A 23,560-nucleotide genomic window follows, 5' to 3' on the forward strand; every position below is an offset into this window, starting at 1 on the left:
TGCCAACATCTTAAGCATTTAATTAAAAACAATAATAATTAAAAAGAAAAACAAACAAAACCTAAGCCAGACTACAGCTAACAATTAAGAGCACAAAACCATCATTTATTTTATTAATCAATGACCAGCTTTGGTAATTTACAAACGATAATAGCAAGCTAATACTGTACATCCATGTAGTATATATATCAACATATGCACTAATCTGCAAAGGAGCAGCATGCTGTTTCATTTGACACCAATTTTATATTGAAGTATAAAATACAAAATAGGTAAAAGATGATAAATTAGGGAATACATAGCAAAAAAGCCATGTAAAAATGCATAGCTATTATAGATGTAACATTGCGACAGAAAAGTCAAATAATATCAGTATTCCTAACTAATGTAATAACAAAACATGTCTGGCTAATAGTTTGCTAGTTCTAGATCACATACTGACACAAGTCACTAATATATTTCTAATTTGTTTACAATTCCTATTAACATTATTTTAACATTGTAGTATATTACTGACATTGAAAATATTGATTTAAGATATGAATAGATGATATTTTATCAGTTTCAATCACAATAAAATTACAATGTAATAAAACCAGAAAATGACATGATCCAGCAACCAGAGACTGCGGTAGTGATCTATGATGTCTGATATATAAAAATAAAATATCTTTTATGGGAATGTTGATGCCCATTTCATGATCTATAATATTTGGCAGATAAAAGATAGATCTTTTCTTTGCTATTTCCTTTTTTCAATATTCTATGAAACATTTGATAAACTGAAACAAGAGATCACAGAGGGATCTGCGCGCCCACCAAAGAATGATCTATGTCTGACAATGTAAAGAGGGATCTTTTCTCTGCTTTTCAAACTTTATCAAACATACTTCATATAAAATTTGAGACAGATCACTTCAGTACTTTCTGAGAAATAGCGGTAACAATCTCCAACTATCAAAATACAAGATGATGGCCTGTCGGCCATCTTGCTCACCGTTCAGTCCCAAAGTGCAATATGCAAAACTAAGGCCCTAGGGGAACCTAGATATGAAATTGGAGACAGATCTCTTCAGCACTTTCTGAGAAATAGTGGTAACAAACAACTTCAACAATCAAAATCCAAGATTGCGGCCTGTTGGCCATCTTGTTAACCGATCGGTTCCAAAACGCAATATGCTTAACTAGGGGAACCTACAAATGAAGTTTGAGACAGATCCCTTCAGTATTTTTTGAGAAATAGGGATAACAAACTTTAACTATCAAAATCCAAGATGGCTGCTTGGCGGCCATCTTTTTGACCAATCAGTCTCAAATCGCAATATGAACAACTATGGTCCAAGGGGAACCTGGATATGAAATTTGAGGGAGATCCCTTCAGCATTTTCTGAGAAATAGAAGTAACAAACTTCAACTATCAAAATCCAAGATGGCAGCCTGTCGGCCATCTTGTTGACCGATCTGTCCCAAATTGTAAAATGCACAACTAGGGACCCTCGGGGAATCTATATATGAAATTTGAGAATGATCCCTTCAGTACTTTCTGAGAAATAGGGATAACAAACTTTAATTATCAAATCCAAGATGGCTGACTGGCGGCCATCTTTTTGACCGATCGGTCCCAAAACGCAAAATGCACAACTAGGGTCCTAGGTGACTCTACATATGAATTTTGAGAATGATCCCTTCTGTACTTTCATGAGAAATAGCTATAATTAACTTTAACTATCAAAATCCAAGATGGTCCCAAAATGCAATATGTAGAACTAGGGCCCTACGGGACTTTACATATGAATTTTGAGAATGATCCCTTCAGTGCTTTCTGAGAAATAGAGATATAAAGAAAAGGACCACAGGCGAAAAGCGATTTGAATAGCCCACCCATCTGATGATGGTGAGCTAAAATTTAGATACAAAGTGTTTGTAGATCTCAATAGAATTCAATTATCAAAATCCAAGATGGCAGCCAAGTTATTAGGCCTACAATATGGATACGCACAAAAGGAGCCTCCATATAGAATATAAGATCCCTTCAACGAGACTGTGTCTCAGGTGGCTAACATTAACATTTTATCATTTTGAACTGGAGTACCTACATCTCTCAAACTATTCCACATCTGACAGCTAAATGTGTTTGACCTTTTAAGCATTTTTATTGGTGTTACAGAGACATTTGTGACACAATCATTGACATTTCACTAAACTATATTCAGCAGTCGTGTAATTGATGATCATGTTTCAAAACTACAAATGGATGGGAAATAATTATTTTATTTTCATTCAGTCAAACCTAAACTGATATATAAGTATAAGTGATGGATTTTGAACTAGATTATGATACCATCATGCTGCCATCATCTGACAACTGTTAAAAAAAAAGAAAAAAAAAGCACCAAATGAAATAAACACAACATCTCATCTTATTTTGCTCCAAATGAGGTGTCCCTTGTAGTAGCTGGTGAATACATGAGATGCTAGCAATCCAATATGAGTCCTGTTCAATTTATGGAAATAGCCAAGGTAACCAATTTGGCTGCACCCCTTAGGTCCCCAGGGAAGTCAGCCCTAACATTTGTACAATTTTGAATTCCCGACTCATAGAGATGCTACCAATGTAATTTGAGTGCTATCTAACAATGCTTAGTTTCGGAGAAGACATTGTTTATGATTTTATGGAAATAGCCAGATTGACCCATTTCAGCCTCTCCCCTCAGGCCCTCCATGGGGGAGGGGGGGGTGAATTTTGTATTCCTAACCCATAACAAGAGGCTCATGGGCCTTAACCGTCACCTGAGTTCGGATACAGAATGAAGCAAAGACATATAAACACTATATATTGGCCCATCTCGCCCTTTAAGTCAGTCAGTTATTCTATAAATTTGCTTTTTAATCTATGAAGATTATTTGGTGCCATCAAATCTGTGAATTCAGTAGAAAGATTTTTGAAATTTTAGCCATTTTGACCCATTTTAGCCCCACCCCTATATGGCCCCTGGGCATCAGCCACGACCAATATGGATATGATGTTAAAATGCTATTTCAGGTTAATAATTCTAACTCAATTTGACTAATTTCCTATGAAAACTATAAGCAAATAATGTTCATAAATGTGTTTTCTTATATAAACTATTATAGTAAACTTGACCCCCTCCCCAGGGAGAAACTTGAGACCCCAGGGTCATATAATTCACAATTTTTGTAAATGACCTTATGAACTTCATCTATGAAAAGAATTTGATTCTACCTGTTACAGAATTTCAGAAGAAGATTTTTGAAGTTTTAGCTAATTTGACACCTTTTGGCCCCGCCCCTAAGGCCCCTTGGGGTCAGTCATGGAAAATTTGTTAATAGGATTCAATGGCCATTTCATAAGGATAATTCTGACGTTTAACTAATTTCCTATTACAAATGACCAAATAATGCTCAAAGATGTGTTTTCACAATCTAAACTATAGTAAACTTAACCCCCTCCCCAGAGGAAAACCCGAGACCCCAGGGTCATATATAATTCACAATTGTAAGAGATCCTTGAGACCTTTATATCCATGAAGAGTATTTGATTCTACCACATCTGTGAGTGGGGAAGAAGATTTTTGAAATTTTAGTTAATTTTACCCCTTTTGGCTCCTCCCACAGCACCCTGAGGGCTGGGTGTTTTGATTGGCCTGATGCCTTAGAAGGTTTGTGCAAAATTTCATTGAAATTGCTTCAGCGGTTTGGAGAAGACGTCAAAAATGCAAACTGTTTATCTTTGCACGATGGACCGCGACAGCCCCACCATTTCTATAATATTGTATTCCTAACCCATAAAAATGCAACCAGTGCATGATATGAGTGCTATCCAATATGTTTTGTTTCAGAGAGGAAGACATTTATATGGAAATATCCTAATTGACCCATTTTAGCCCCAAAGTGAGTAAGCTTGACCATCAATACAACTTTAAGTCACCACTCCATAAAATTATTACCAGTCAAATTTTGTTAAGTGGTTATGAAGAAGAAGTCAATTATTGACGGACAGATGTCTGGCGCCACTGTGTCTCATTCACCACAAGTCCTGAAAAGACTTGAGCCTATTTTATCCCTGTGGCCTTAAGCTTGAGCCTATTTTATTCCTGTGGCCTTGAATGAAGGTCAAGGTCATTCATTGAACAATGTTGGAAGCCCATCATCTGAGCATGCTACACATCCCAAAAATATCAGGACTATAGGCCAACTAATCATTGTCAAGATCTTATTTTATTAGTTTGGCTTATTTGGACTATGTGACCTGTAATGTAGGTCAAGGTCATTCACTCAAACAAATATGGAAGTCCTTCATCCAAACATGTTATAGATGTAATATCAGATCTATGGATTTCTTAATTTTGGATAAGACGTTGTTGAAAGAGAAAAGTTTACAAAAGATGGCTTGACAACACATTACAACATACCGGGTAAGTTCACTTGCTGTTTGGCTGGTGAGCTACCAATGATGAGTTATCAAAAACTCATCATAATTATACTCAATGAAAAAACATCTGGTGATATATCACAATTTATGCTTATAAAACTGTGTGTATTTGTATTAATCATGAGAATCCCTTCCCCTATACAAACGGCTACAGTTCTCTATGGAGGTAGGGGCATTACACATCAAAGAATTTAGCTTGCTCACCATAGCTTAAATCAATCATTAACATTTATTTTTAATATTTCCAGATCCTAGATGACTATATATCAGTTTCTACTCTATGATGCTTTGTTAATTACCCATGTAAAATACCAAAGGCGTCCTGGTTAACAATGAAGGCAAATAAAACCATGATTCAATATTCATGTTTCACAATAAATAAAGATGCAGATCTTCTCTAGATCAAATTATTTGCCATTTCTGTATCTGATGTCTTTTGCTCTATTTTTACCATCCTGGTATCACAGATCCAGCATGACCAAATACTCCAATGGCCTGATGTTAACTCATCTTGGCTTTGGCGGGTGATGGAGACAGGAAGTTGTCCATCGCTGTATCAGTGCCCAGAAACTTGTAAATCGGTAGTAAAATACTCTGTGGGAAAATTCTGTAATAAACAGAGAGATACAAAATAATAGCAAGATATTTCCTTATATGTACATGGCCATTACAATATACTTTAAGGTTATTTCCCTGTTAATGTGTGTGGCCCACTGTTGACTGAAATATCTGACAAATATTTGTATGAAGAATCATATGTGAGATTGATAATTTGTACAATTACATGTATTTGTAAATTGTAATTTTGAAGTTGCTGAAATTGGGGTCAATCATTCAGCAAAATGCTTGTTGCTGATTTGAATGTTGATGAGTAATTGCTATATATCTGATGATCCAGTCATACTGAGGTACATATTTGACCTTTGTGTGCCAGGACTGACCTCTGGGCTACAATGATAAGGTACATGATCCTAGGCATTATGATGAATGATGTATTTGTAAGGATGGCTCGAACAGTCCGTTCGGCGACATACTTCTCAGATAAGGCAGGAATTAGTCGAGGAAATCTGTAAAGAAATCAGATTTGTTATTATAATGACAATGCCATATACATTGTAGAACCTCAAAATATAGACCACCCACTATTTTCCTGGTTTTGGTAGAGAAAACATATCATTTTTCATTGATGCAGTGTCTTTAAGAAGACCCCTTTTACTCAGCCCTCTGGGTGGTGCTAATAGAGGGATCTTATTGAAGGTAATTAAATCTATAAGGTTTATAAATCTTACCTCAGCTGTAGTGATGAGAACATGTCATTGGTCACTAAGTATGGATGAATCGTGGAGATAAAAATGCCCGAGTACTCCTCCACCTCCCAGTATAGAGACTCGGACAGTCCGGCTGTAGAAAACTTCGAGCTGCAGTAGTCGGAGAGACCCGCCATACTTATCATACTTAACACCGAGCTCATTGTCACGATGTGACCCCTACAAAGGTCAATCATATCAGGTAGGAATGCCTTCAGTGTCTGAAATACAAAGCATTAATTATATAGGGGTGTACAAAATTCCACTAGTGTGAGATTCTGCTTTCTCAATAATCACAATAGCAATCTGATTAAAACCAGATCTTCAATACGCTTACGCTATGAAAGTGTATTTAAGATCTGGTTTTAATCATATTGGTCACAATAGATATCTGTAATTTACCTGTATGAAATGGCTATGTAAGCTACACAAGACTTTTACATGTTCTCAAAAATAATTAAATTGTACAACATAACTAACAATATGCCAGGACTTACTGACAGCATGACAAAAATACAAAGATGTCACATTGATAATAACAAGAGGCCCAGAGGGCCTGTATCGCTCACCTGGTTTTTTGTTAGTAATTATCACAAGACTCTGACAATTAGAAAAATAAGCAAAATTGACTCCCAAAGTTTAATTTTGAATCACAACCATACAATGATGCTATTGATACCATACAAATATGCTATCCAATACATAGGTTCAGAGACAAAGTAATTTATATGAAAGTAGTAGCCTAATTGACCTTTTTGACCTCGCATCTATTGCCGTCTAAGGCCCCTGGGGTCAGCCCTATCATTTGTACAATTTCAAATCCCAACCCTATGAGGATGCTACCATTGCATTATAAGTGCTCTTCCATTCTTAGTTGCAGAGAAGAAGTCGTTTATATGGAAATAGCTAAATTAACCCCTTTTAATTGACCCCACCCTTCAGGCCCCCAGGAGGTCAGCCCCATCATTTGCAAAATTTTGAATCCAAACCCTATAAGGATGTAACCATTGCATTATGAGCGTAATCCCATGTTAAGTTGCAGAGAAAAAGTCATTTATATGGAAATTGACCACTTTTGACCCCGCCCCTCAGGCCCCCGGGGGTCAGCCCTATCATTTGCACAATTTGGAATTCCCACCCTATAAGGATGCTACCATTGCATTATGGGTGCTATACCATGCTTAGTTGCAGAGAAGAAGTCATTTATATGGAAAAAGCCAAATTGACCCCTTTTGACCCCGCCCTCAAGCCGGGGGTGGGGGGGAGGGGGGGTCGGGGGTCAGCTCTATTATTTGCACAATTTTGAATCCCCACCCTATAAGGATGCTACCATTGCATTATGGGTGCTATACCATGCTTAGTTTCAGAGAAGAAGTCGTTTATATGGAAATAGCCAAATTGGCCCCTTTTGACCCCGCCCCTCAGGCCCCCGGGAGGTCAGCCCCATCATTTGTACAATTTTGAATCCCCACCCTATAAGGATGCTACCATTGCATTATGGGTGCTATCCCATGCTTGGTTTCAGAGAAGAAGTCGTTTATATGGAAATAGCCAAATTGACCCCTTTTAGCCCCGCCCCTCAGGCCCCCGGGGGATCAGCCCCATCATTTGTACAATTTTCAGTTAGTAGCCCATAAGGATGCTACCAGTCAAATTTTGTTGAAATCCGACTAGCGGTTATGGAGAAGAAGTCGATTGTTGACGGACGCCGGACGCCGGATGCTGCGGTATCCCATAAGCTCACCTCGGTCCTTCGGACCAGGTGAGCTAATAATAATTAGGGATTTCCATTTAGGATGGAAATCCCTATTGTTATTGTTCTGTTTTTTCTTCTTATTATTAGGGATTTCCATTGAGGATGGAAATCCCTATTGTTATTGTTCTGTTTTTTCTTCTTATTCTTATTTTTCTTTTTTTTTCTTATTTCCACAAATCTTGTTAGCAGGATATCTCAGGAACGGAATAAGGTACGACGCTCAACTTTTGACATGTTATGAATGTACATAAGATCTGGAAATGTACGTTCGATTTTTTACAAAAATGTTCAAGGTCAAGGTCACAGACGTAAAAAACAATTTTTTGGAACGAAGTTTAAACGCTCATAACTTCATTACCGTACGCTGTACATCGTTCACGTTTTGTTATTCAGACAGATCGTGACATTGCGCGTGCTTTTCCCATGCCATGTTATCAGAGATTATGTCAAGGTCAAGAGTTCGCTACGGGGTCAAACAAAGGTCAAAAACGAAATTTACCACAGAAAAAATTTGAAAGTTGAATATGAAAGGTCATGCCCTCAGAAATATATAATGACAAGTTTTAAGGTCATGAGATCCAAAATGGCGGAGATATAGGCCTTTGAAAAAAGGCTATTTTGGCGTTTTCCCGCCAAAAATTTTAAAGGTTTCAGCGCCTTTAATACTTAACATACATGCTTGAATTTTTGTATAGATATAGCATGGACGAATGTCTACAGAACTTATTCCTTTTTATTGACCTTGACATTCATTCAAGGTCACAGGATTCAAAAAGCTTTAAATCTTTAAACGACTTCTTCTTTATAAATAAGAGGTGTAGAGCGCTGAAATTTGGACACGTTATGTACGTACATGAGTGCTTGAAATGTGCGCTCGATTTTGGAGGATAACGTTCAAGGTCAAGGTCACAGACGTAAAAAACTGCTTTTTTCGAACGAACTTTAAACGCTCATAATTTCATAACCGTACGCTACACAACATGTACGTTTCATTCTCCATGTAGATCACGATAATTCACGTTTTTTTCTCATTACATGTTATCAGAAATTATGTCAAGGTCACGAGTTCACTAGGGGATTAAAAGAGGTCAAACAAAGGTCAAAAATGAACTTTACCATAGAAATGTTTCGAAGGGCGCATATGAAAGAGCATGTTCTCAGGCACATAAAATGACCAAATTCAAGGTCATATGATCCAAAATGGCGGAGATATAGGACATCAAAAATCGAAATTTTAGTTTATATTTGCCCCTGCCCGAGACGTTTCAGCGCCTTAATACCTGTATGTACGGTGTTGATTTTTCATACCGCTATTGTATGAACTTTTGTTTTGAAAACAAATGAGTTGCAAGGGGTTATATAGAAAAATGGCGGAAATATAGCTCTCCAAATATGGCAATTTGTGTCATTTCCTTATTTTTGTCCCGTAATTTCTGAGCTCGTAGCACCTTTATCATTTATTGTAAGGTGTTGATTGTTTGTAAATATAGACATTGGCACATTCTCTGTACAGACTTTTAATTTCAAAGTCATGAATTTGAAAATGGCGGAAATATAGCCCTCTGAATATGGCATTTCGTTCACTTTTTAACGTAAATTTTACCGTAATTTTTGAAATTTCAAAGAGAAATGTTTTGAATAGGATGTGAAAGAGCATGCTCTAAGACACATAAAATGACCAATTTCAAGGTCATAAGATTCAAAATGGCGGAGATATAGGACATCAAAAATCGAAATTTTAGTTTATATTTGTCCCTGCCCGAGACGTTTCAGCGCCTTAATACCTGTATGTACAGTGTTGATTTTTCATACCTATGTTGTATTAACTTTTGTCTTCACAAGTTATTTATTTTTAAGGGGTTACATAGAAAAATGGCGGAAATATAGCTCTCCAAATATGGCAATTTGTTTCTTTTTCTTATTTTTGTCCGTTATTTGTGAGCTCGTAGGGCCTTTATCATCTCATTTAGAGTGTTGATTTTTTGTAAATGTAAGCTTTAGCCTATTGTCTGTACAGGTTTTTAATTTCAAAGACATGAATTTGAAAATGGCGGAAATATAGACCTCCGAATATGGCGTTTCGTTCATTTTTTAACGTAAATTTTAGGGTAATTCATGAAAATTCAAAGGTGAAATGTTTTGAATCGGATGTGAAAGATCATGCTTTCAGACACATAAAATGACCAAGTTCAAGGTCATATGATTCAAAATGGCGGAGATATAGGACATCGAAAATCGAAATTTTAGTTTTTATTTGTCCTTGCACGAGACGTTTCAGCGCCTTTAAACCTGTATGTACAGTGTTGATTTTTCATACCTGTGTTGTATGAACTTTTGTCTTCAAAAGTTATTTATTTTTAAGGGGTTATATAGAAAAATGGCGGAAATATAGCTCTCCAAATATGGCAATTTGTTTCATTTTCTTATTTTTTTCCGTTATTTGTGAGCTCGTAGGGCCTTTATCATCTCATGTTGAGTGTTGAATTTTTGTAAATGTAAGCTTTAGCCTATTGTCTGTACAGGTTTTTAATTTCAAAGACATGAATTTGAAAATGGCGGAAATATAGACCTCCGAATATGGCGTTTCGTTCATTTTTTAACGTAAATTTTAGGGTAATTCATGAAAATTCAAAGGTGAAATGTTTTGAATCGGATGTGAAAGATCATGCTTTCAGACACATAAAATGACCAATTTCAATGTCATATGATTCAAAATGGCGGAGGTATAGAACTTTCAGCGATTTTGAGTTGTGATTACATGATGTGGCATGTGGCCAAAGGGAGATAATCGGTATCTAATACTAAAACTCTAATCGTACGTGTTATTCCGCATTGGTCCAAGATCTTCATAAGATAAGGAGAATTTTTGCACTTTTAAAAAACCTGAAATTCTAATGTTTTTACCTATTCATTATCAAAATTGATATTTTGAACCTAAATCTCAATCTGAATTTCCAAATTCATATCATGGTTATCAAGGAATAATTACATGTCAGAAAACATTTTTAATTTTGAAATTCATAATTAGCCAGCCAATCAGCGGCTGGGTTAAAATTCTGTCCTGGGCTCAATCTTCGGTACACAAGGGCCGTTTCGAATGTATTTTTACATTTAGTTTTCAATACTTTTCGGGATGTTTTAAGTGCTACTGTAATAGGGAGGGTTTTCCACAAGAGACCAGGAGGGGCGATCCGACTGTATCTCCCGTTATATGTATAAGTCCCAAATCGTGATCGTATAGTATTTTTAGTATACAACAGAGTCCACAGTCGTCACAAATCCTCTACGGATCCTGTTTCCTCCACAGGTTACAGGCCTGTATCTCAACAGGTTCGATCTCTAGGATGTAGCGGAAGCACTGACACTAATCCAATAACTCAACTAGGTAAATACAGGTACAAATAACTATTTATTATATAAAAGACAAGTAGATTAAGTATTACATAGAAGATTCACAATAGTGCCCGTTAAGACAGATAACAATAAGAGATATAAGTGCCGAAGCAGTTACAATGTATCCAAGATTAACTATAGCCAAACTTTAGGCCTAATTAGCTCAGTCCTGTGTGATTACCACGTTCCCTAAACAAAGCCTAACACCCTACGGAGCCAACTAGCTCTGCTCCCTACCTATTCCCTAAGTCAAGACCAAAGCTTCCTTAGAAGCAGCCCCTTTTATAACAACTCATCAACCCAGTACCCCAAAGTGACCACTGATTGGTCAATGTCCGGATGTCCGGACAGAGCACCATATTTAGGTGAAACCGCTGCTACAACAACCCACCTACACACTAAATATAACTTCCGCTTAAAACAGACAAGACTCAACTGACTGATAAACACCTCCCAAGTGTACCACACGTGTACTCCGGCCAGCGGTCATCATCGGGGTGATCATGAGGACAACTAGGTTGATGAATGTGACTGCTAAACAGCAAACACACCCTAGATAAGACCTGTTCTCACGGTGTTCCCCTGAATTTGGGTCAAATATACATAAACAGATCACTGAAGTGAAGACTTAGAAGAGTGCAATAACAAATATACATACTGTAGAAATAAATGCAACAATGATAGAAACCCGTTCTATCACACTACATATACACGTATATATGAACAATGTACACGTGTTTGCCTAAATACACGTACATGTGTAACTACACCGCATACATGGGAGGCCGTCCTTACGTGACCCTAGCTGTTAATAGGACGTACATTTGAACAAACAAACAATAAAAGTAATGCACAAACACAATAACTGACAGGTTTAAAAACCTTTTATGTGTGTGGCAGAGCCGTCACCTGTGACACCGGATGTTCAAACACAACCGGTGCTATTTTGAGAAACTACCCGGCCGTTTTGAGATCACAGAACCAAATAAATTCCCATAGAGGACCGTGTTAACGTTTGCTACTATTCAGGTTAAATGAAGTTATCAAAATTCGTTACAAATTTTACATCTACATGTATTGCCCGACCCACACATAAACCATTAACTGGTGTACCCTGAATATTCACCTCTCTATGAAATCTTGATTCCCCTAAATCTGTTTTTCAGTTGGACTAGATTACTTTCGTAAGAAACGCTGTCTGAATAATATTGAGTGAGATCGCCCGTTCGTTCAAGCAATCGTCTGTTCGCTAACATTACTTATATCATTACATAGGTGGAAATCCCGTGTTTTGATCGCGATCAAATCTAGTTTTTCTTTCTTTTTCTTATTTCCACAAATCTTGTTCGCAGGATATCTCAGGAACGAAATAAGGTACGACGCTCAACTTTGGACACGTTATGAATGTACATAAGATCTTGAAATGTACGTTCGATTTTTTACAAAAATGTTCAAGGTCAAGGTCACAGACGTAAAAAACAATTTTTTGGAACGAAGTTTAAGCGCTCATAACTTCATTACCGTACGGTGTACATCGTTCACGTTTTGTTATTCAGATAGATCTTGACATTGCGCGTGCTTTTCCCATGCCATGTTATCAGAGATTATGTCAAGGTCAAGAGTTCGCTACGGGGTCAAACAAAGGTCAAAAACGAAATTCAACACAGAAAAGTTTTGAAAGTTGGATATGAAAGGGCATGCCCTCAGAAATATATAATGACACGTTTTAAGGTCATGAAATCCAAAATGGCGGAGATATAGGCCTTTGAAAAAAGGCTATTTTGGCGTTTTCCCGCCAAAAATTTTTAAGGTTTCAGCGCCTTTAATACTTAACACACATGCTTGATTTTTTGTATAGACATAGCATGGACGAATGTCTACAGAACTTATGCTGTTTTATTGACCTTGACATTCATTCAAGGTCACAGGGTTCAAAAAGCTTTAAATCTTTAAACGACTTCTTCGTAATAAATAAGAGGTGTAGAGCGCTGAAATTTGGAGACGTTATGTACGTACATGAGTTCTTAAAATGTACTCTCGATTTTGGAGGATAACGTTCAAGGTCAAGGTCACAGACGTAAAACACTGCTTTTTTCGAACGAACTTTAAACGCTCATAATTTCATAACCGTACGCTACATAACATGTACGTTTCATTCTCCATGTAGATCACGATAATTCACGTTTTTTTCTCATTACATGTTATCAGAAATTATGTCAAGGTCACGAGTTCACTAGGGGGTCAAATGAGGTCAAACAAAGGTCAAAAATGAACTTTACCATAGAAATGTTTCGAAGGGCGCATATGAAAGAGCATGTTCTCAGGCACATAAAATGACCAAATTCAAGGTCATATGATCCAAAATGGCGGAGATATAGGACATCAAAAATCGAAATTTTAGTTTATATTTGCCCCTGCCCGAGACGTTTCAGCGCCTTAATACCTGTATGTACAGTGTTGATTTTTCATACCTATGTTGTATTAACTTTTGTCTTCACAAGTTATTTATTTTTAAGGGGTTATATAGAAAAATGGCGGAAATATAGCTCTCCAAATATGGCAATTTGTTTCTTTTTCTTATTTTTGTCCGTTATTTGTGAGCTCGTAGGGCCTTTATCATCTCATTTAGAGTGTTGATTTTTTGTAAATGTAAGCTTTAGCCTATTGTCTGTACAGGTTTTTAATTTCAAAGACATGAATTTGAAAATGGCGGAAATATAGACCTCCGAATATGGCGTTTCGTTCATTTTTTAACGTAAATTTTAGGGTAATTCATGAAAATTCAAAGGTGAAATGTTTTGAATTGGATGTGAAAGATCATGCTTTCAGACACATAAAATGACCAATTTCAAGGTCATAAGATTCAAAATGGCGGAGATATAGGACATCGAAAATCGAAATTTTAGTTTTTATTTGTCCTTGCACGAGACGTTTCAGCGCCTTTAAACCTGTATGTACAGTGTTGATTTTTCATACCTGTGTTGTATGAACTTTTGTCTTCAAAAGTTATTTATTTTTAAGGGGTTATATAGAAAAATGGCGAATATATAGCTCTCCAAATATGGCAATTTGTTTCATTTTCTTATTTTTGTCCGTTATTTGTGAGCTCGTAGGGCCTTTATCGTCTCATATAGGGTGTTGATTTTTTGTAAATGTTAGCTTTAGCCTATTGTCTGTACAGGTTTTTAATTTCAAAGACATGAATTTGAAAATGGCGGAAATATAGACCTCCGAATATGGCGTTTCGTTCATTTTTTAACGTAAATTTTAGGGTAATTCATGAAAATTCAAAGGTGAAATGTTTTGAATTGGATGTGAAAGATCATGCTTTCAGACACATAAAATGACCAATTTCAATGTCATATGATTCAAAATGGCGGAGGTATAGAACTTTCAGCGATTTTGAGTTGTGATTACATGATGTGGCATGTGGCCAAAGGGAGATAATCGGTATCTAATACTAAAACTCTAATCGTACGTGTTATTCCGCATTGGTCCAAGATCTTCATAAGATAAGGAGAATTTTTGCACTTTTAAAAAAACCTGAAATTCTAATGTTTTTACCTATTCATTATCAAAATTGATATTTTGAACCTAAATCTCAATCTGAATTTCCAAATTCATATCATGGTTATCAAGGAATAATTACCTGTCAGAAAACATTTTTAATTTTGAAATTCATAATTAGCCAGCCAATCAGCGGCTGGGTTAAAATTCTGTCCTGGGCTCAATCTTCGGTACACAAGGGCCGTTTCGAATGTATTTTTACATCTAGTTTTCAATACTTTTCGGGATGTTTTAAGTGCTACTGTAATAGGGAGGGTTTTCCACAAGAGACCAGGAGGGGCGATCCGACTGTATCTCCCGTTATATGTATAAGTCCCAAATCGTGATCGTATAGTATTTTTAGTATACAACAGAGTCCACAGTCGTCACAAATCCTCTACGGATCCTGTTTCCTCCACAGGTTACAGGCCTGTATCTCAACAGGTTCGATCTCTAGGATGTAGCGGAAGCACTGACACTAATCCAATAACTCAACTAGGTAAATACAGGTACAAATAACTATTTATTATATAAAAGACAAGTAGATTAAGTATTACATAGAAGATTCACAATAGTGCCCGTTAAGACAGATAACAATAAGAGATATAAGTGCCGAAGCAGTTACAATGTATCCAAGATTAACTATAGCCAAACTTTAGGCCTAATTAGCTCAGTCCTGTGTGATTACCACGTTCCCTAAACAAAGCCTAACACCCTACGGAGCCAACTAGCTCTGCTCCCTACCTATTCCCTAAGTCAAGACCAAAGCTTCTTGATTGATTGATGGGGCTTAACGTCCTTGTTCCGGTTATAACCGAGCCTAGGACACTAAAGCTTCCTTAGAAGCAGCTCCTTTTATAACAACTCATCAACCCAGTACCCCAAAGTGACCACTGATTGGTCAATGTCCGGATGTCCGGACAGAGCACCATATTTAGGTGAAACCGCTGCTACAACAACCCACCTACACACTAAATATAACTTCCGCTTAAAACAGACAAGACTCAACTGACTGATAAACACCTCCCAAGTGTACCACACGTGTACTCCGGCCAGCGGTCATCATCGGGGTGAACATGAGGACAACTAGGTTGATGAATGTGACTGCTAAACAGCAAACACACCCTAGATAAGACCTGTTCTCACGGTGTTCCCCTGAATTTGGGTCAAATATACATAAACAGATCACTGAAGTGAAGACTTAGAAGAGTGCAATAACAAATATACATACTGTAGAAATAAATGCAACAATGATAGAAACCCGTTCTATCACACTACATATACACGTATATATGAACAATGTACACGTGTTTGCCTAAATACACGTACATGTGTAACTACACCGCATACATGGGAGGCCGTCCTTACGTGACCCTAGCTGTTAATAGGACGTACATTTGAACAAACAAACAATAAAAGTAATGCACAAACATAATGACTGACAGGTTTAAAAACCTTTTATGTGTGTGGCAGAGCCGTCACCTGTGACACCGGATGTTCAAACACAACCGGTGCTATTTTGAGAAACTACCCGGCCGTTTTGAGATCACAGAACCAAATAAATTCCCATAGAGGACCGTGTTAACGTTTGCTACTATTCAGGTTAAATGAAGTTATCAAAATTCTTTACAAATTTTACATCTACATGTATTGTCCGACCCACACATAAACCATTAACTGGTGTACCCTGAATATATCCAATCAGCAGGCTCCTATATATTCACCTCTCTATGAAATCTTCTGCCCAAAGGGGGATTCCCCTAAATCTGTTTTTCGGTTGAACCAGACTGCTTTCGTAAGAAACGCTCTCTGATTAATATTGAGTGAGATCGTCCGTTCGTTCAACCAATCGTCTGTTCGCTAACATTACTTATATCATTACATAGGTGGAAATCCCGTGTTTTGATCGCGATCAAATCTAGTTGACTTTATTTTTATTCAATTGCACATTGAGTCAAAGACTCTTCTCACATGTGGTAGAACATTTAAAATGTACAGTATTTACAGCATTTGATGACAATGATCAAGCCCCCTTTAATTAACGAACACACTAATATTACATTATTATAAACATTGTTTGTAGTTAACAGGAAAAGAGATTAACGATAATTCACCTAATTCATCCTTTGGGGTAAAACAGAAGAATGTGCATTAAAATTGTTTATGTCATTATTGATTGTGGTTGTCTAATGTAAAGTTATGATGTTAAGCTATTGTGAGACCTATTGTATACTTATTAACTTAGGGATAGCTAGGGTATCCTTATCAAGTATGTGAGTAAATGAAACTAATAGATTTAGAATCCAGATTTCACCAATCTACCGGTTTGTAGGTAGCTAGAAAAGACAAAACATTTATATACTCACCCACATATGAGCCAATGTGTTGACAGCAATAGTAGCTTCTAATTCCTCATCCACACTGTCGACAATCTTACGTCCCGTCACCATCCCTGCGTTGTTAACCAATATTGACACAGGCCCTATTGTATCCTTGATCTCCTGTGCCTAAAACAGCCATTATATGATCCTTTGAAATGTTTTAATTTGATGTTTGATTCGTTTGTTTTGGGTTTTTTTCTCCTCTTTTTTTTTTTGTAAATAATTATCATTATAGTTCAAATTGCTGTTAACTTTCCTTCATTCGAGGATTGTTTACAAAAAATGAAATCAGGAAAAGTGATATTTCTTTTATAAATTACTTTTGTTTCTCTAATGTTTTGTGAACAAAGCAAATGTGGTTTAATTCGCTTCTTGACAAACATTGGAAAATGGTGTCTGGCATAATAAGAATGACCCTAGAATAGACTACCCGTACTAAACAATTCAAAGTTATCCCCCATTATACCTGCCATTTAGACCTGCTTTATGAAAATAACAAGAAAACTAATTTGGTTAGTCATCCAGATTCCTTGATGGCCATTTGTTATTTTTTACCTCAATCTTATAACCACTTTGTTCAATAGAGGATCTGACAACATCTCATAAGGGGTCGTGTTTGGGTGACCTTTAATTTATGCCACCTGTACCTCAGATTAAATGTATTTTCTACACCTTCCTACTTCAATTGAAAATGCCATTTCATCCCAGCATACATAAACATTTAGCTTTGTTGCGCTCTTTGGGCAAGATGACTTTGTACACAACAAGAGGCCCATGGGCCTTTACAGTCATCTGACTATTAGCGCAACACAATGTAGTAGTTTAAAGATTTAAACCTTTTTAACCCCTGTGACCTTGAATGAAGGTCAAGGTCATTCATTTGAACAAACTTGGTAGCCCTTCATCCCAGCATGTCATAGGCCCAATATCAGGTCTCTAGGCCTCCTAGTTATTCTCAAGAAGTCGATTCAAGATTTTAACCTTTTTGACCCCTGTGACCTTGAATGAAGATCAAGGTCATTCATTTGAACAAACTTGGTAGCCCTTCATCCAAGCATACTACATGCCCAATATCAGTACCCTGGGCCTTTCCATTCTTGAGAAGAAGTCGTTTAAAGATTTTAGCCTTTTTGACCCCTGTGACCTTGAATGAATGTAAAGTTCATTCATTTTATCAAACTTGGTAGCCCTTCATCCAAGCATGCTGCAAGCCAAATATGAGTATTCTGGGCCATTTGGTTCTTGAGAAGAAGTCGTTTAAAGATTTCAGATTTTTGACCCCTGTGACCTTGAATGAAGGTCAAGGTCATTTATTTTAACAAACTTGGTAGCACTCCATCCCAGCATGCTGCAGGCCCAATATCAGGTCTCTAGGCCTCTTAGTTATTCACAAGAAGTTGTTCAAAGGATTTTTAGCCTATTTGACCCCTGTGACCTTGAATGAAGGTCAAGGTCATTTATTTGAAAAAACTAGGTAGCACTCCATCCCAGCATGTTGCAGGCCCAATATCAGGTCTCTAGGCCTCTTAGTTATTCACAAGAAGTTGTTTAAAGGTTTTTTAGCCTATTTGACCTTTGTGACATTGAATGAAGGTCATGGTCATTCATTTGAACAAACTTGGTAGCCCTTCATCCAAGCATGTTACAGGCCTAATATCAGGTCTCTATGCCTTTTAGTTATTCACAAGAAGTTGTTTAAAGGCTTTTTAGCCTATTTGACCTTTGTGACATTGAATTAAGGTCATGGTCATTCATTTGAACAAACTTGGTAGCCTTTCATCCCAGCATGGTACAGGCCAAATATCAGTATCCTGGGCCTTCTGGGTCTTGAGAAGAAGTCGTTTAAAGATTTTAACCTTTTTGACCCCTGTGACCTTGAATGAAGGTCAAGGTCATTCATTTGAACAAACTTGGTAGGCCTTCATCCCAGCATACTCCATGCCCAATATCAGTACCCTGGGCCTTTTGGTTCTTGAGAAGAAGTCGTTTAAAGATTTTAGCCTTTTTGACCCCTGTGACCTTGAATGAAGGTCAAGGTCATTCATTTTAACAAACTTGGTAGGCCTTTATCCCAGCATACTACATGCCCAATATCAGTACCCTGGGCCTTTCCGTTCTTGAGAAGAAGTTGTTTAAAGATTATAGCCTTTTTGACCCCTATCAAGGTCATTCATTTGAACAAACTTGATAGCCCTTCATCCAAGCATGTTACGGGCCCAATATCAAGTCTCTATGCCTCTTAGTTATTCACAAGAATTTGTTTAAAGGTTTTTTAGCCTATTTGACCCCTGTGACATTGAATGAAGGTCATGGTCATTCATTTGAACAAACTTGGCCTGGTAGCCCTTCATCCCAGCATGCTACAGGCCAAATATCAGTATACTGGGCCTTCTGGGTCTTGAGAAGAAGTCGTTTAAAGATTTTAGCCTTTTTGACCCCTGTGACCTTGAATGAAGGTCAAGGTCATTCATTTGAACAAACTTGGTAGCCCTTCATCCCAGCATACTACATGCCCAATATCAGTACCCTGGGCCTTTCCATTCTTGAGAAGAAGTCGTTTAAAGATTTTAGCCTTTTTGACCCCTGTGACCTTGAATGAAGGTCAAGGTCATTCATTTTAACAAACTTGGTAGCCCTTCATCCCAGCATACTACATGCCCAATATCAGTACCCTGGGCCTTTTGGTTCTTGAGAAGAAGTCGTTTAAAGATTTTAGCCTATTTGACCCCTGTGACCTTGAATGAAGATCAAGGTCATTCATTTGAACAAACTTGATAGCCCTTCATCCAAGCATGTTACGGGCTCAATATCAGGTCTCTAGGTCTCTAGGCCTTTTAGTTATTCACGAGAAGTTGTTTAAAGGATTTTAGCCTATTTGACCCCTGTGACCTTGAATGAAGGTCAAGGTCATTTATTTGAATAAACTTGGTAGCCCTTCATCCCAGCATGCTAAAGGCCAAATATCAGTATCCTGGGCCTTCTGGGTCTTGAGAAGAAGTCGTTTAAAGATTTTAGCCTTTTTTACCCCTGTGACCTTGAATAAAGGTCAAGGTCATTCATTTGAACAAACTTGGTAGCCCTTTATCCCAGCATGCTACAGGCCAAATATCAGTACCCTGGGCCTTTAGGTTATTGAGAAGAAGTCGTTTGAATGAAAAGTTTACGCACGGCGCACGACGACGGACGGCGCAGATGACCTTAAAATAATTCTGACAGCTTTTTCAAACTTTTTCATTCCCATCTCAGTTTCTGAAGGTAGCAATTTGATTACATCATTTTCAAAGGTCACCCCTGATGGGATGTTGTCAGATCTGTATTTCAATCAGATTGTGTTTTAACTAGGAAACTAATTTAGTTAGTCATCCCTGGTGACCATTTGGTATGATTTACCTTTGCATATATCTGTTCTTTGGCACCAACATCACAAGACATGTAAGAACACTTGGTACCAAGGCTTCGCACATCAGCTGCTGTCTTCTCCAGAGAGGCCAACTCTCTACCCCATAGCACAATCTAACAAATTATTGAAATACCCTTATTTTTTTTTATAGCTTACTACTTTTAAGTGTATTAGCTATATTTAAACATGTTATTTTTGCAAAAATATTAACTTTAAACATTTCATTGTGGTCCGATAGGTTTTTCAGATTAAGGTAATATAATATACATGATTTTAGAAAACATGAAAATCAATTCATATATTCAAAATCTGGAAATGTATTTTCTTTTATTGATATAATGTTAAAATATATTTTTTCTTCTCAAAAATTAAACCAACTAAAAAATATTGAAATATTATAAACATAACATCTAAAACTAAGGAGAATAAAGACCCCTAGGCACATAAATGTATACAGGCGTACATCTGTTGATCATACTGATGAAGCTGACAATCTCTCTTGTCTAATATACAGCAGCTGTGGTTCTGTTCTGACAGTGTTTATAATAATGTATACTTTTAATCATATACAACTATCATTTAAACCGAAATATAGTTCATATGATGCACATTTACATTCTGTTGTAAAAGACTTTAAACAAGAGGCCCAGAGGGCCTGTATCGCTCACCTGGTTTGTAATGCCAAGTAATGTTCTAAATACAGGTTCATTGTTTCTTTTCTGAAGGAATTCGAATATTTACCTCTAATTCTCCTATTGGGCCCCATCCCTCCTGCCCCCGGGGGGTCAGAGCCAAAATTTATACAAGTTCTGTTTCCCTTCCCCGATGGATGTTTGTGGCTAAATTTGGTTACAATCCATGCAGAACTCTAGGACAAGTAGCGATTTATAGGATTTACCTCTAATTCCCCTATTGGGCCCCATCCCTCCTGCCCCCGGGGGGTCAGAGCCAAAATTTATACAAGTTCTGTTCCCCTTCCCCTATGGATGTTTGTGGCCAAATTTGGTTACAATCCATGCAGAACTCTAGGACAAGCAGCGATTTATAGGAATTACCTCTATTTCCCCTATTGGGCCGCGCGCCCCTTCTGCCCCCGAGTGGTCAGAGCCAAAATTTATACAAGTTCTGTTCCCCTTCCACAAAGGATGTTTGTGGCAACATTTGGTTACAATTCATGTCGAACTCTAGGACAAGTAGCGATTTATAGGATTTACCTTTATTTGCCCTTTTGGGCCCTGCCCCTCCTACCCCCGGGGGGGTTAGAGCCAAAATTTATACAAGTTCTGTTCCCCTTCTCCCAAGGGTGTTTGTGGCCAAATTTGGTTACAATCCATGCAGAACTCTAGGACAAGTAGCGATTTAAAGGAAATGTTGACGGACGGACGAGGGACGCACGGACGGACGACGGACGCCGCGCCATGACATAAACTCACCAGCCCTTCGAATTCGAGCCAGGTGAGCTAAAAATGCTACTTGAAGTTGAAAGATGTAATAATAAGCTGACGCTGAAGACATATGAAAAGGGTACATTATGTATGTGCATGGAATACAGATCTTGTGTCAAGATTTTTGTAACTTTCTTTTTCGAAATCAAATAATGCTGGCTCAAACATATCAAGTACCCTTGAAGGACCAATATTCGTCAGGGTAATCAAATCTTCCGTATACCAGTATCAACAAACCAGAAAGAAATAAAATGTACCAATTTTATCAACACAAATATATAATATTTTGTCTTACTTGTACAACAGGTTGTCTATCAATTCGTTATTTATTTATCGCGATACGGAAGATTTCTACCTGCCGTTGGCTCAGTGATGGCCAACACAATAGGGACCTATTTTCGTCAGGGGTGCTGTTTCGCTTATTATGAAAATCGAGATCATTCCAAATAAATGATGAGCAGAAGGCACTTGTGAGATCGGGTTTAAGCTGAAAATTTCCTATAGTTACATCGTTATTTATTTATCACGATACTGAAGATTTCTAACAGCCGGTCGCTGGGTGATGGCCAACACAATAGGGACCTATTTTCGTCAGGGGTGCTGTTTCGCTTATTATGAAAATTGAGATCATTCCAAATAAATGATGAGCAGAAGGCACTTGTAAGATCGGGTTTAAGCTGAAAATTTCCTATAGTTACATTGATTTTAAATCTTTAAACCTATTGGTCATGGAAAGTGGCGAAAACCTCTGTTTACATAAAATAACTTTTATGTTTTCAACAGTACCGCACCAAAAATTTCGGGTAAGTTGAATCGCCAAAATAATTTGTAATAACCCAAAATCTGGGCTATGAATCACATGATCAGACACGTGACTTCCGGTACTTTGTTGACATTCTGCTGATCAGTGCACATGGACAGTCAAACGCTGACGGTAGGGTTTTAAAGTTTCATTTAAAATACCTTCATTTTGGGGTATATTGCTACATCGTTTTTATAAAATCACTTGGTTATAGCACACAATCTTTTTTAAGCAAGACAAATTTTCCTTTTAAATCAAATCTGATTTGGCAGACGACACTCCTTATGAAATCACGCGATAGTTCATGAGATATAAGCAAAATTGAAAACATGACGAAAACAGGTCCCTGACGAATTAAGGGCACTTGACCATAGCTGTCGACACCAACACCAAACATCTACCTGGTGCAATGTTTTTTACTAAGCCTTAATAAGTCTTCGTTACATCTCTCACTCTAGGAGTGCCTGGTCTAATATAGCAGTGGTTTGCTTCAAGGATCTCCATGAATGAATCATGATACCGTTTAAGTCAATTTAGGTTTCTAAATCTTAGAATTGTGTTTTTGTTAAGAAGTCAGTATTTTTTCGAGAAAAAATACTCACATGCTCCGGTCTGTATTTCGTCAGTTCTAGTGCAAGCTGTCGTCCTATTCCACGACTTCCACCGGTTATCAAGACAATATCATTAGAAATATCTTTTAACTTTGCAGGATATAAACTAAAAACAAAAGATCTACAACACATAAATGGGATTTTTAAAACGAGAAAAGCTAGTCTCAATAAATATTTGTACGTGTCCGTCCGTTTGTTTACGTCTTGATCCTCCATGCTGAACTTTGAACTTTCGCGCCCAACTTCACATTTCAAACACTATATGACTTGGTCCTATCAGCATTCCACATTGCCTTTAGTATTTTAACAACCTATCAAAATTATTCAGAACATTCCTTTGTTAGCATTAGCTGAAATTAAAGATGCGTATTCACGTTTTGCTGTTAAAATGAATGGGACGATATGTCCCACTTCTTTCCCCGAAAAGAGAACTCTTCTATGTGTGAGATTAAGTGGTTATTGTTCG

At 37.3% G+C, this 23,560-nt stretch overlaps 1 protein-coding gene across 1 annotated transcript; it reads right to left on the bottom strand.

Moving 5' to 3' along the window:
• Positions 1-23,517, bottom strand: LOC138316219 (short-chain dehydrogenase/reductase 3-like). The gene is made up of 6 exons (XM_069257810.1): positions 23,086-23,517; positions 20,227-20,349; positions 16,822-16,962; positions 5,743-5,981; positions 5,395-5,520; positions 1-5,060 (listed from the first exon to the last, which is right to left on the bottom strand). The coding sequence occupies exons 1-6, from the start codon at positions 23,308-23,310 to the stop codon at positions 4,955-4,957; spliced, it is 960 nt and encodes a 319-aa protein (XP_069113911.1). The 5' UTR covers positions 23,311-23,517; the 3' UTR covers positions 1-4,954.
• Between the last annotated feature and the right edge of the window lie 43 nt (positions 23,518-23,560).

This window comes from Argopecten irradians, chromosome 1 (assembly GCF_041381155.1).
Source record: "Argopecten irradians isolate NY chromosome 1, Ai_NY, whole genome shotgun sequence".
NCBI lineage: Eukaryota > Metazoa > Mollusca > Bivalvia > Pectinida > Pectinidae > Argopecten > Argopecten irradians.

Excerpts from the sequence above, each read along its gene's own strand:
- LOC138316219 (XM_069257810.1), bottom strand. The coding sequence starts at position 23,310 with ATGGAGGATCAAGACGTAAACAAACGGACGGACACGTACAAATATTTA. Across the intron at positions 16,963-20,226 it reads AAGAACAGATATATGCAAAG|GCACAGGAGATCAAGGATAC; the intron begins GTAAATCATACC and ends TGGCTGTTTTAG. Across the intron at positions 5,982-16,821 it reads ACACATTGGCTCATATGTGG|ACACTGAAGGCATTCCTACC; the intron begins GTGAGTATATAA and ends TTTGTATTTCAG.